Below are 12084 nucleotides of genomic sequence, written 5' to 3'. Positions count from 1 at the left end.
TGTTGGGGGAAACAAAACCTAAATCTGTGTGCTTCCACACAAATGCAAACATCTAAGGAGCAAAGCAGGGCTTTATATCCAAGCAGCAGCAAACATTTGTGCAGGAGATTCAAGGAGGGAAGAAAATAGCTGGAACAGAGTACAAGGGAACAAGTTTTTAACATTAGCAGAGGAACAGTCCTTGGCAAGAGCAGTGGGGCCACAATGCATGCTAGTGGCGCTGGGTCACAGCAGTGGGAGTAAGAATGAGAGGAAATTCCAGTAGCAAGACATCATGACATTGAGAGGCTGAGAGATAAACTGGAGGAAATTCAGTGCCTCAGGAAACTAAGGTGTCTTTAGCCTCAAAATTTACAGCTGAGGGGGGCTGTGTTATGAGGAAAGCCTAGACTCCCAAAGGATGGGGAAGATCAGTGCAAATCAATTGCTGGTCATGTCTCAGTGAATTGTGACCTAATAAAAAAACCCTCCCACAGAGAAGCAAGCTGGTGGTGGAAAGCAAATCCCCAGGAGAGGTACGAAGTGCTGTGAGATGGATGTACTGGGTGTCATGAGAGTCAGGGCTGCAGAGGCATATTTGTAGAAGACAAAAACTACAGAGTCACCAGACCCAGGGAACCACATCTGGCTCAGGAGCTCTGTCCTAGGTGGCACCTTTTCTATATGACAGGAGTGGCTGAAGCCACCCACCCACCAGTTCAGGTACCTCTGATCTTGTCTATACTTACTCAGATTACTTTTATTGCTTCCAGCACCTTTGGCTCAGTTTGGTTTTATGGAGACTACAAGGTGAAAGGGGACAGCAGGGCTCAGAACCTGCTGCATTGGTCTGCAACAAATCACCGTAACCAAGCGATGCCCAAGCTGCATCATACAACAGGGAGGAGCACCCAGGAAACATTTGCAGTTATTTTATGATGACTTAAAAATAAAATTTCTTCCAAGGAGAGATCACAGTTCTGCATCTTCTCTTTTTCTCCTTGTTCACTTCACACCCATGCAGGTAGGTAAGTCCTATCTCTCCTGCGATGCCCACCACCCCCTCTTCTGTAGGGTTTGTGGTACCTATTGGCCAAGCTCCAAGGATTTTGCTGAATGAGGGGATTTAATTCTGTTTTGCTGCCCATATTCCTGTACAGGTCCCAGCTGACTGTCAGTCTCATTCCTGGAGCACAGTGAAGCTGTTTCACAATTGATAGCCCTTGTTTCAGTGTCCCTGACTGCATTCCTGCCACCTTGCCTGTCCCCCAGGGTCCCTGGTCATTTTTTTTAACTCTTGGCTTATTTTACCTACACCTGAGAAAGAAATGGCATCTTCAGAGATGCTCCATGCCAATGAGCAATGAATATTTCCTCCAGGTTGCCAGCAAGTTTCTCTTGTACATGTACCAAACAGAAGAAAGGCTAATGAACTTGGGTAGGAGGACGGCACCTGAGCAACTGGGACCCAACTGGATTCCCAACTGGGATCCAGCTCACAGTTTCCTTTTCTGCAATGACTGCAACATAAACCCAGCTATTCTAAAAGCATCAGCACAGCAATGCTGTTCCAACCCCCTAGCTGCAAAATGTGCTGCAGCGTGCCCTTTAGCTGTGGCTGCTTCTGGCTGCGGCTGGTGGGTCCCTCTCCTCTGCCCACCCTTGGACCCACAATAACTGCTTGCAGGGAGGCTGGCACAGCTCAACAGCTGTCAGGTTCACCAGAACAGCACAAAAGCAACCAACAAAATCCACCTTTTACCAATGCTCCTGGGTTGAAGGCTTGATGCCAAGATCCCCAGGCCACATCCATCTCCCAGCCACCCTGAGGCTGGTTTGGTCCCCATCCCACTCACTTCACCTCTTCCACATGGTTCCAGCAGCAAGGGGTGGGAGGTGGGAGGGGGAAGCATGGCCATCACCATGCCCTGTGCAGTCTCCCCTCAAAGTATGGCATCATCAGGGGGATGTTTCTGAGGGATGAGGCAGCAGGTGTAGGACCCCATGTGAGCTCTCCCCACAGTGGAGATGTGCATGTGGGAGCTGCTAGCAACTCTTACTCGTTGCATGCTGGAACCACCTCTGAGCAGTCTAATGGCTTGTTCATTCCACCAAAAAGCCACACAGGTCTATCCTACATGTGTCCTGGGTGGGCAGCATGGGGCTGGGGCAGTGCAAGGCTGGATGAGGCTCCCTGACACTTTGTAGCAATTCAGCAGCCTTCATGTAAGTGCAAACTGGGAGGAAGATGCAGAAAATAAACCTCTTTATTTTTACTGAAGTCCCTTGGGCAGGGAAGCCAGTGAGACACAGGCAGGCTGGGGGGGTGCTAAAGCTGCTGCTGGGGAGCAGGATTGATGGGGGTCAGTTGGAGGGGTCGTGTTGCCTCCTCAGATCTGGGTGCGGAAGGACAGGTCTGTGCCCGACATCTTCTGTGCATAGTCCTGGTCGAAGCGCTCGTTCTGGGCCACGGTGAAGTGGTTCTTCCAGTCTCCAGTGGTGCCTGGGGCCAGGAGAAATGGGGCTCAGCAGGGACTGTGGGGATGGTGTGCCAGGGACCCCCTAGGGCCACTCACCTTTGCGCATGAAGGGGGAGATGTCCTGGTCCATGAGGTGGGAGGGAATCAGTCTGTAGTTGGTGGTGGGGTTGTCCCGCATGGCCTCGAAGGAGGTGTGCTGGGTGATGGCATCCAGCGCTGCCGCCGGCAGCTCCTGCCCCAGGAACTGGGCCACTTTGGCAACCTCCCAGCGCAGGTCCTGCAGGACAGGGGCCAATGGTCACACCTTCCTGCCAGTCCCCCCAGACTCCACACCACCATCCATCCCAGTCCCTCACCTCCTTCAAGTCCTCATAGAAGAGATACAGTATGGGGTGATCCTTCCTCCTCTCCCAGTAGTCCTTGACGTGGTCGTACCAGGAGCCATATGCCACTGCGTGGGGAGAACAGCCAGGGGGTGTCAGGGGGTGATGCCCCCCGCAGGGTCCCCACATGCATCCACAGGTGCCCTGTCCCACCTCTGCCAGCCATGAACTCTTCCAGGTACTGGGCCCATGTCCCGGGGTGTGGCTCTAACTTGTTCATCAAGTCAAAGTGGTAGTAGGAGACGGCCACATCCTTGGCATTTCGCCCCACATAGATCATCTGCAGAAGCCTTGGTGAGGTACAAGGGCCAGCACCAGAACCCCCAATAGTGGGGGATGCTCCAGCCCCTAGGGCTCCTGACCCCACTTAGGAAGCTGGAAGGAGCAGCATGGGTGTCCTGTCTCGTAGGAATGAGGGGGCTGCAGTGTCCCCCTGCTTCCTGGAGCAGGCACCAGGATTGGGGGTTACCTTGCAGCCGTTCTCCCAGAAGGATTTGGGCAGGATATGTGCAGGCAGATGCGTCTTCACCACACGGGGCGAGGGCATGTTTGCCAGCAGGTCCGTTCCTGGGGGAACATGTCCCCAGTAGGCCCTTAGCTGTGCCCTCCCATGCTCAGTCCCTGATGGAGCACCTCCAGCTGAGCCCCCAGGCCTCGCTACCTGCCATCATCTCCCCAGGGGTAGAGAACTCCAGCATGGGTACCCTCTTGCTGATGATGTCCCGCTTGCACTTCTCAGGATCTCCGCCTTGCAGAATCATGTCCACAATCTCGGTGACCCAGGTGGTGCCTGAGGAAAGCAACGCACTGGGGCAGGTGAGCAGGCCAGCACTGGGGGGTGGGGGGAGGGGGCTAGCACTGACAACCCCCTGGATTCCAACTGGTTTGTGTGGGGGTGAAGGAAATCCCGCATGGCTCTGTCCCTATAGCCCCAAATATGCTGCATCCCCACCAAGCAGTGGGTCCTGGCTGTGTAACACGTTCACCCACCTGGGACCACCATGTCTAGTGGGCTTGGGGATGCTCACCGGATTTGGGGAAAGTGACCACCACGATGTCCTCAGGGCGGCTCTGGAAGGTGTCGACCCGCTCCCAGTTCTGGGAGAAGGCGCAGACCATGGGGACACCGTGCACGGTGCGCCAGGGCTGCCTCAGGTAGGTGTCCGGATTGGCCATCCTGCAGGGGACAGGGACATGGCAGGGGGCTGTCCAGTGACAAGGGGCCCTCTTGCCCTCCCAAGGCAGCTGCTGGCCAGGGCGGTGCAGGCACCTGGCACCGTGCCTGCCCAGGGAGCAGCAATGACACCGCCAGTATAGGGAGCAGAGGTCACTGCAGCCCTGCCTCTGTGCCTGCTGTTGGGTATGGGGGTCCCGTCTGCATGGGCAGGAGCCCACTCCATGCCCCAGCAAGGACTGGGGTGCCTGTAGGGTGATGGCATCACCGAAACTGGACACCTCTCCACCTGCCTCAGCACCCTAGGGAAACACCCCTGGCTCCATGGGGATATCACAGCAGTCCCCACCCCAGTGGGAGGTTTAGGGGTGCTGGGTTCACCCCAAAGTACAGCAAAGCCACCACCCTGGACCCCACAGCACGTGGCCCCAAGCAACTGAAAGTGGGCAGGGCACCCACGGATTGCCCCAGGGCACCTGGCTCACCTTACCCTGTGTTGATCTGTGCTGGAGGGTGACACCGGGAGGGTGACTGAAGAGCACAGGGAGACACAGGACGTGCAGCGGTTTTTAGAGGGAGGGGAAGGAAAGAGGCAGGGCAGGCAAGGACAGCAATGTTTTCCAGAGCTGCAACTGCTGGGAGGGAGGAGCAAGCGCAGGAAGAAGCCGGCAGCCACTGAGCTATGGCAGACACCTTCGGCCCCACTCTCCACCCACAGGTCCCAGACTGTGTCCCCCCACGTGGGGACTGGGAGGCTACATCTCAGTGCCTGTGCACAGTCAGCATTTCACCCTGACCCAGTTTAGCCAAAATCCTCTGCGGTCCCATGAGCAAACAGTGGTAATCCCCCTGCCACAGCAGCTGAGGGGACACGGAGTGACACTGGTCTAACCCCAAGCCAAGGAGAGACTAGGAACCCCAGGGGCATAGTGGGGTTGGGGTCAGCGCAGTTTCAGAGCAATGAGCATCACATGGGGGGGGGGGGGGGATAGGTCAGGGAGAATGTTTTATTTCTCTCCAGCACTCATATGAGAGGGGAAGGGGAACCAAGCACAGCATCAGTTCAACCGGCATGGGTTAGACTGGGAGGGGTGTCCAGCATTGCCTCCTCAGATCTGGGTGCGGAAGGACAGGTCTGTGCCCGACATCTTCTGTGCGTAGTCCTGGTCGAAGCACTCGTTCTGGGCCACGGTGAAGTGGTTCTTCCAGTCTCCAGTGGTGCCTGGGGCCAGGAGAAATGGGGCTCAGCAGGGACTGTGGGGATGGTGTGCCAGGGACCCCCAGGACCACTCACCTTTGCGCATGAAGGGGGAGATGTCCTGGTCCATGAGGTGGGAGGGAATCAGTCTGTAGTTGGTGGTGGGGTTGTCCCGCATGGCCTCGAAGGAGGTGTGCTGGGTGATGGCATCCAGCGCTGCCGCCGGCAGCTCCTGCCCCAGGAACTGGGCCACTTTGGCAACCTCCCGGCGCAGGTCCTGCAGGACAGGGGCCAATGGTCACACCTTCCTGCCAGTCCCCCCAGACTCCACACCACCATCCATCCCAGTCCCTCACCTCCTTCAAGTCCTCATAGAAGAGATACAGTATGGGGTGATCCTTCCTCCTCTCCCAGTAGTCCTTGACGTGGTCGTACCAGGAGCCATATGCCACTGCGTGGGGAGAACAGCCAGGGGGTGTCAGGGGGTGATGCCCCCCGCAGGGTCCCCACATGCATCCACAGGTGCCCTGTCCCACCTCTGCCAGCCATGAACTCTTCCAGGTACTGGGCCCACGTCCCGGGGTGTGGGTGGAACTTATTCATCAGGTCAAAGTGGTAGTAGGAGACGGCCACATCCTTGGCATTTCGCCCCACATAGATCATCTGCAGAAATTTTGGTGACACATGGGGACTTGCAAGGTCCCAGCAGGGCAGGTCCCCCCCTTATCACTTCTGGCCCCACAAGGTGCATCCCCTCCAGCCTGTTACCTTGCAGCGGTTTTCCCAGAAGGATTTGGGCAAGATGTGAGCTGGGATGTGGGTTTTGATGATGCGAGGGGACGCCATGGCCTGCAGCTGATCTGTGCCTGCAAAGGAGGTTTGCCCCAGGAGTGCCCCCTCTGCCAGCAGGATGACAACCCCCAAAACCAGGGTGGCACCATCTGCCACTCACCATCCCTACCACTCCGCTACCTGCTGGCAGTTCCCCAGGGGCAGCAAACTCCAGCATGGGCACCCGGTTGCTGATGGCATCCTGTTTGCACTTTTCAGGATCACCGCCTTTCAGGATCATGTCAACGATCTCGCTGACCCAGGTGGTGCCTGGTGAGGAGAGGATGAGCGTCTGGCTGGCGCCATTCCCACCAGAGCCCCATCCCAGGCACTGGAGCAGCACCGTCTGCCAGCGCTGCCTTTTGGCATCTCCCCAAGTCCTCTGAGGGAAGTGGTGCCTCCCTTTCTGAATGCAGCCCCTCTCTGGTGTCGGGGGACACTCACCAGATTTGGGGAAGGTGGCCACCACGATGTCCTCAGGGCGGCTCTGGAAAGCATCGATCCGCTCCCAGTTCTGGGAGAAGGCGCAGACCATGGGGACACCGTGCACGGTGCGCCAGGGCTGGCGCAGGAGGGTGTCCGAATCTGCCATCCTGCCGGGGACGGGGATGTTGTGTGGGGGCTGGCTGGCAGCAGGGAGCACCACGGGGTCACCTCATTCCCCAGGAGTCCCCAGAAACCCCTGCTGAGTCCCGCCATCCCGGCCACAGGAAGGAATCAGGCTGTGGCTTGCCGGTGTCCTAGGAGGTAGTACCTGGCTCCCGTAGGAATTCTGGGGACGGGCTGGTGGTTCAAGGAGCGCGGAGGGACACAACCAGCCACGGGGGACTCAGGTCAGTGCAGGCAGAGGGCTGCTGCCGGTACCAAGCTGTGAAGACTCACAGGACCTTTGCTGTGTGGGGTTTCCCCGCCCCAACATCCCACCACCACCACCACACACACCCCGCCCCGCCAGCTTTCCCCCCCCCCCCGGCTCTCTGTCGCACCGCGGCACGGGGGAGCCCTGCTTGGGGGGGGCTGTGGGAGGGTTTGACGGAGGCGCGGGGCTCTGCCCGGGACACCTCTCCTTCCCCCCGCCACCTGGGACGGACACACTCGAGACCCGCCGGCTGCGAACCCCCCACGCTCCAATTTTTGGAGAGCGGCGGTGTGGCTCGGCTCCATCTCCCAGCGACTCGTGGGGCCACAAACACCTCCCGAGTCCCCCGCACCCCCCATCCCCCGCAGTCCCTCCGCTTGCGAGGCTGGGGTGCCCCAAAACGGGCTGAGCCCCCGGACCAGGGCCGGGCTCTCCCCTTTACCTGCCTCTTCGTCCGGCGCTCTGGCAGAGGCAGGCAGAGCTCTGCCCGCTGCCAGCGGGCGGGCTCGGCCCTGCCCCTCCGCTGCGCGGAAGATGGAGGCGCGGGGAGGCGCCTGGGGCTGCGAGAGGACGGGACCGTCCTTGGGGAAGGGACCGGGAGCCACACGGTCCCGGCCCTGTGGAGGTAGGAGCGCAGGGAAGGGGCGACTGGGGATGGGGACTGAGCCCCCCCCCGACGACGGTCCCCAGCAGCCTGTGATGAGCTGGGCGGTCGGTGCTCAGCACCCCCGGTAAACACAGGGACGGCCGGGTGAGGGGGGTTGGCGGGGGAAATCACAGCTTCCCTCTCTGCCCCCAGAGGCAAACAAGGGAAGGAAATCCCAACCCACGTTCTAGGAGTCTTAACGACACCCTTTTCCAATCTGGAGGGGTCACCCCGATGGACGTCCCCAGCTCCTCGCACGGGTGTGCTGCTCGCTAGCAGGATGTAGGGGTCAGCTTTTGGGTAAACAGCCCCACTCGCAAGGCAGTCAAGCCACAGAGCCAAAGTTTGCAGAGCTGCAAATCCCGAGCACAGCCACGATCACACGTCTGGGAAAAGGCTTCAGCGGTGCCAGTGGTGAAACGCTCCTCACCTGCTTCCCACCAGCAACGTGAACTCGGAGGCAGCACGGTGGGCAGGAGAGGTGGCAGCAGGGCTGGGGGCAGCTCACCCACTTGTTTGCAACCTTGATAAAAATGTCCCAGTTCCGTCCCCAGGGCTGAGTTCCCAGCGAGGTGGGACACACCGTGTTGGGCATTCGGGTGTTTAGCAGGCGGGGACATGCCCTCCCTGCCTGCTCACCTGTCCATACATGAGCAAAACTGCCCCACAGGCAAAGCCAGGAGCTGGGGAAGTGCAGAGATCTCCCTCAGCATTTCAGTAAACGCTTGGAAAAGAGTTATTCCTGCAGGAGAGTGCTGCTGCTCGTCAGGAGTGGGATGCGGGTTGCACTTGTTTAGGGATGAAACAACCCCCCCAACAAGACTACCTTGCTAAAAAGCTGCAACCTTGAAAATTCAAGAACGGTCTGGAAATGGGGAAAACCCAGGCAATCAGGGGCTCCAAAGCAAACCCTTGCCCCCAGCAGGATGGGGACTGGTTTGCTCCAGCCATCCCTGAGCAAGGAATTGGTGCAGCCAAGACAGAAGATTGGAGAGTGAGTTCCCCATCCAGCAAAGACAGCGATATTCCCCAGCGTGGCACTGTGCCGCCAGAGAGGTGTTTCCCTTCGCCTTTGCTCTGCAAACCGGAGGCTGACAAGCTCCAGCCTGGCCAGGGAGCATGGGGCAAGCCCTGCCACCGCCCACTCTGTCAAGAAACTCGCAACTCAGAGGCACGAAAGCTCCTGGGCACGCAAGAGCTGTGTGGCCAGTGGGTTTACCAGCCCTCTGGGGTTTTTCCACTCCTCGACAATGTTTGGTCCCTCTAGACGCCTCTGCTAGGATGGGGCTGGGGTGTCCCAAGGTGTCAGGGGTCAACTGTGGCTTTTGGGAGAATGCCCAACCACCACTGGCTAAAAATCCATCCCACATGCCCACCCTCCCACCTGCCAGGCCACCCCTTGGGATTTAGGGGGGAATCAGCCCCCCCACAGGCAATAGCTCACCCTCCAGTTATCCCAATTTATTGTAGGGCAAAAAGCAAATATTAGTGTGAGGATGCTCCATCTCTACACACCCTCCCTGCCAGGGACAGGTGGAGTCCCCTGCCGTGGGAAGGGGGATGAGCCCCTCACACTTCCATCTGGAAGTGGAGATCAGAGCCCGCCATGTGCTCCTGGTATTGCTGGTCAAAGCGCTCGTTCTGGGCCACAGTGAAGTGGTTCTTCCAGTCCCCGGAGACCCCTGTGGGGTGAGAAAGCAAGTGGGGCAAATCCTGATCCCAAAATACTTGCAGACACAGATGGGGGCTGCAATACAACCCAGGGACATCCCTCCCAAACCCTCAGCCAGTGGCTGAACCCCACCTTTCCGGAGGAAGGGGGAGAGGTTGTGGTCCATCAGGGCAGTGGGCATGGTCTCATAGTTGGCAGCAGGGTTCTTCCTCATCTCCTGGAAGGAGGTGTGGTGGAGGATCCTCGCCACTGTCTCCGCCGTCACCTCCTTGCCCAGGAACTTCAGGATCTTCTGCACTTCCTGCTGTGGGTCCTGAGGGGTGGCCAATATGGGAAAGCTGCTAACAAGGCTGAGGGGGAGCAACTGGGATGCCCTCCCCTCAATCCCACCCTCACCTTCTTCATGTCCTCATAGAAAAGGTAGAGGAGCTGCTTCTCCTGCTTCTTCTCCCACCAGCCCTTCACATGGTCATACCAGGACCCGTAGGCCACTGCAGGATGCAGTCAAGGGGTTAGCCAAAAAGATGGGTGCCCTCCCCACTGACATTTTGGGGTGGGCACCCTAGGGCTCAGCCCCCACCTTTGCCAGCCATGAAGGTCTCCAGGAACTCATTCAGTGTGCCAGGGTCGGGGTGTATCTTGGCCATCTGGTAGAAATAGTAGTAGGAGACAACGACGTCCTTGGGGTTGCGGGCCATGTAGATGATCTGGGGACAGCCAAAGATGTGGTTGGGGAGTGCAGAGCAGTGCTTCCTCCCTGACACCTAGCCGGAGAGAGGGGTGGGGGCATCCACGGTCTTACCTTGCAGCCCTTGTCTTGGAAGGAGGCTGGGAGGAGATGGACCGGGAGATGAGTCTTCACCAGCCGCGGGGATGGGGTTTTCTCCAGCTGCTCAACGCCTGCAGGACAGGGGGTTTAGTGGTGTGAGCCCCAGAGCCCTCACTCCCACCCTGCCTCGAGCCCCTCCCCACTCAACCCAGGGGGGCAGCCAGGCTGGGGGCTCACCGCTTGGCAGGTTGGGGGCCTTCATTTCCAGGAAGGGCACTCGGTTGAAGATGGCATCCCGCCGGCACTTCTCCACGTCGCCATCGTGGTAGATCATGTCCAGGATCTCACTCAGCCATGTGGTGCCTGCAGCACAGGGGCAGTGCTGCAAGGGCTGGTGTCGCACCCTCCCCGTGCCCCCCGCACCCCTTCCCGGGGGCACTCACCTGATTTAGGGTAGGTGGCAATGACCAGGTCATCTGGCCGAGCCTGGAAAGTCTCCACCTGCGGCCAGCCCTCCACGAACCACTTGTAGAGGGGGATGCCGTGGAGGCTGCCCAGCTCCTCCCTGACCACGTCTTCTCCTCCCATGGCTGACGGCGGGTTCCCTCTGTCTGTCCTCCTCGCCGGCAGCCGCCGCAACCTGGCCACCGACCGGATCCTGGGGCTGGACCGTGGCCGGGGCCGCGCCCCATCAGGCAAAGTCTACCCGGGTCACGTGCGGCGGAGGTGTTGCCGGTGCCGGCGGGAGGATGCCCAGTGCCCGGCAGGACGCCCCCACGGAACGTTCGGTGCCGGCCGCCCGCCGAGCCCGCGCCGTGAGGGGCCGGGAACGGAGCCCGGCGTCTCTTCTCCTCCTGCCCGGCCGCGCATCTCCTCCCGCCTCAGCCCCTTCCGAGGCTGCCACGGGGTTTCGGAGCCGCGGGGACGGCTCGGCCACCCGGGGCACCCCCATCCCCGCCGCCGGCCGTGCCCCGCGGGCGTTGCTCGGCAGCGCTCTGGCGCCAGGAGGCTCAGCCCTTCCGCCCCTCGCCCCGATTTAAAGGGCCAACAGCCGGGGCGACGGGTCGCTTTGGGGTGGGCGTCCTCTGGGCAGGCATCGCGGGAGGGGGGCGCCGCGGGAGCCTGCGGGGCCTCCCTGCCCGCATCCCGACTGGTCACAGGCAGGGCCCCGCAGCTGGAGCCTGGAGGGCAGGCAGCCGGGCAGGGACCCAGCGGCGCTCTGCGGGTGGGAGGGATGTGGCAGACGGGGCCTAGCGGGTCGCGCCCGGGAGCCACCACGGTGTGTCGGTACCGGTGCCGGGGGGCCGCGGTGCTGCTCCAGGCCGCCAGGGGGCGCCATCGCGTAGGAGGGACGCGTGCCCGATCCTTCGAAGCCCTCCAAAGCGGCCGGCAGGGGGCGCCACCGCCCCAGGAGCGGGGGGGCCGGGGGAAGCGGGGACCCGCTCGCGGGTCTCTGGGCGGCCCGGCGATCGCGCTGGGGTCGCTTGCCAGTCACAGCGAGCCGCAGCCGGCGGCGTTGGGGCAGGGGCTGGGAACAGCTCTGGGCGCCATGCGAAGCCCTGTGTTCACTGGAAACCTCCCTTTGCAGCTCAAAACGTGCTGCAGGGGGAGCGGGGACCTCCCGAGGGGTCCCCACCGGCACCTGGAGCCCCGTCAGCGGGATGGCGGGGCCAGGCGCGGGGAGCCACGGACCGCGCGGTGCTGCCGGGCCCCGGGAGGTGGCGGCGGCACCGCGGGGAAGGCTCAGCCCGGCGCCTGGGCGAGGAGCACGGCCCTGAGGCGGTGGCTGAGGGGCCCTGCGCCCTGCGAGCCGGGTGCCGGCGGCTCCAGCCCTCTGGCAGCGCCCGCGGGGCGGAAGGTCTGAGCCCCAGTGGGAACCAGTTTCCCCCAGCAGCAGCTCTCGCTCGCCGGTTACCCGCTTCATGGGAAGGCGGTTCCCGGTGGTGTTGAGCAGAAGACCAGCGCCGAGGAGAAGCTCCAAGCGCAAAGGAGCTGAGCCCCATCGTTTTCCCAACAACTCCGTCTAATCTTTTAACGGTCAAAGCTACTCGATGAGAACAGAAATGCCCGTAGCTCCGCAGGCTCTGCCCTGA

The 12084-nt window shown here is 60.7% G+C and overlaps 3 protein-coding genes across 3 annotated transcripts; all 3 read right to left on the bottom strand.

The window, feature by feature from the left end:
* Positions 1–2234: 2234 nt before the first annotated feature.
* On the bottom strand, positions 2235–4508 carry LOC311190794 (sulfotransferase 1B1-like). The gene is made up of 8 exons (XM_084262821.1): positions 4502–4508; positions 3871–4019; positions 3504–3632; positions 3312–3409; positions 2996–3122; positions 2816–2910; positions 2556–2736; positions 2235–2482 (listed from the first exon to the last, which is right to left on the bottom strand). Exons 2-8 carry the CDS (start codon positions 4016–4018, stop codon positions 2370–2372), a joined length of 891 nt encoding a protein of 296 aa, XP_084118947.1. The 5' UTR covers position 4019; positions 4502–4508; the 3' UTR covers positions 2235–2369.
* A 495-nt stretch (positions 4509–5003) lies between these two features.
* Positions 5004–6904, bottom strand: LOC311190793 (sulfotransferase 1B1-like). Its single transcript, XM_084262820.1, has 8 exons — positions 6800–6904; positions 6490–6638; positions 6187–6315; positions 5983–6080; positions 5751–5877; positions 5571–5665; positions 5311–5491; positions 5004–5238 (listed from the first exon to the last, which is right to left on the bottom strand). The coding sequence occupies exons 2-8, from the start codon at positions 6635–6637 to the stop codon at positions 5126–5128; spliced, it is 891 nt and encodes a 296-aa protein (XP_084118946.1). The 5' UTR covers position 6638; positions 6800–6904; the 3' UTR covers positions 5004–5125.
* Positions 6905–8996: 2092 nt separating this feature from the next.
* LOC311190795 (sulfotransferase 1 family member D1-like) lies at positions 8997–10618 on the bottom strand. Its single transcript, XM_084262822.1, has 7 exons — positions 10435–10618; positions 10229–10354; positions 10025–10122; positions 9803–9929; positions 9619–9713; positions 9355–9535; positions 8997–9232 (listed from the first exon to the last, which is right to left on the bottom strand). The coding sequence occupies exons 1-7, from the start codon at positions 10577–10579 to the stop codon at positions 9120–9122; spliced, it is 885 nt and encodes a 294-aa protein (XP_084118948.1). The 5' UTR covers positions 10580–10618; the 3' UTR covers positions 8997–9119.
* Between the last annotated feature and the right edge of the window lie 1466 nt (positions 10619–12084).

This window comes from Gallinula chloropus (assembly GCF_964237585.1).
Source record: "Gallinula chloropus genome assembly, chromosome: 4".
NCBI classification, from domain to species: domain Eukaryota; kingdom Metazoa; phylum Chordata; class Aves; order Gruiformes; family Rallidae; genus Gallinula; species Gallinula chloropus.
Note: the sequence above shows the minus strand (reverse complement) of the source record. Positions and strands in the feature narration are given on the sequence as shown.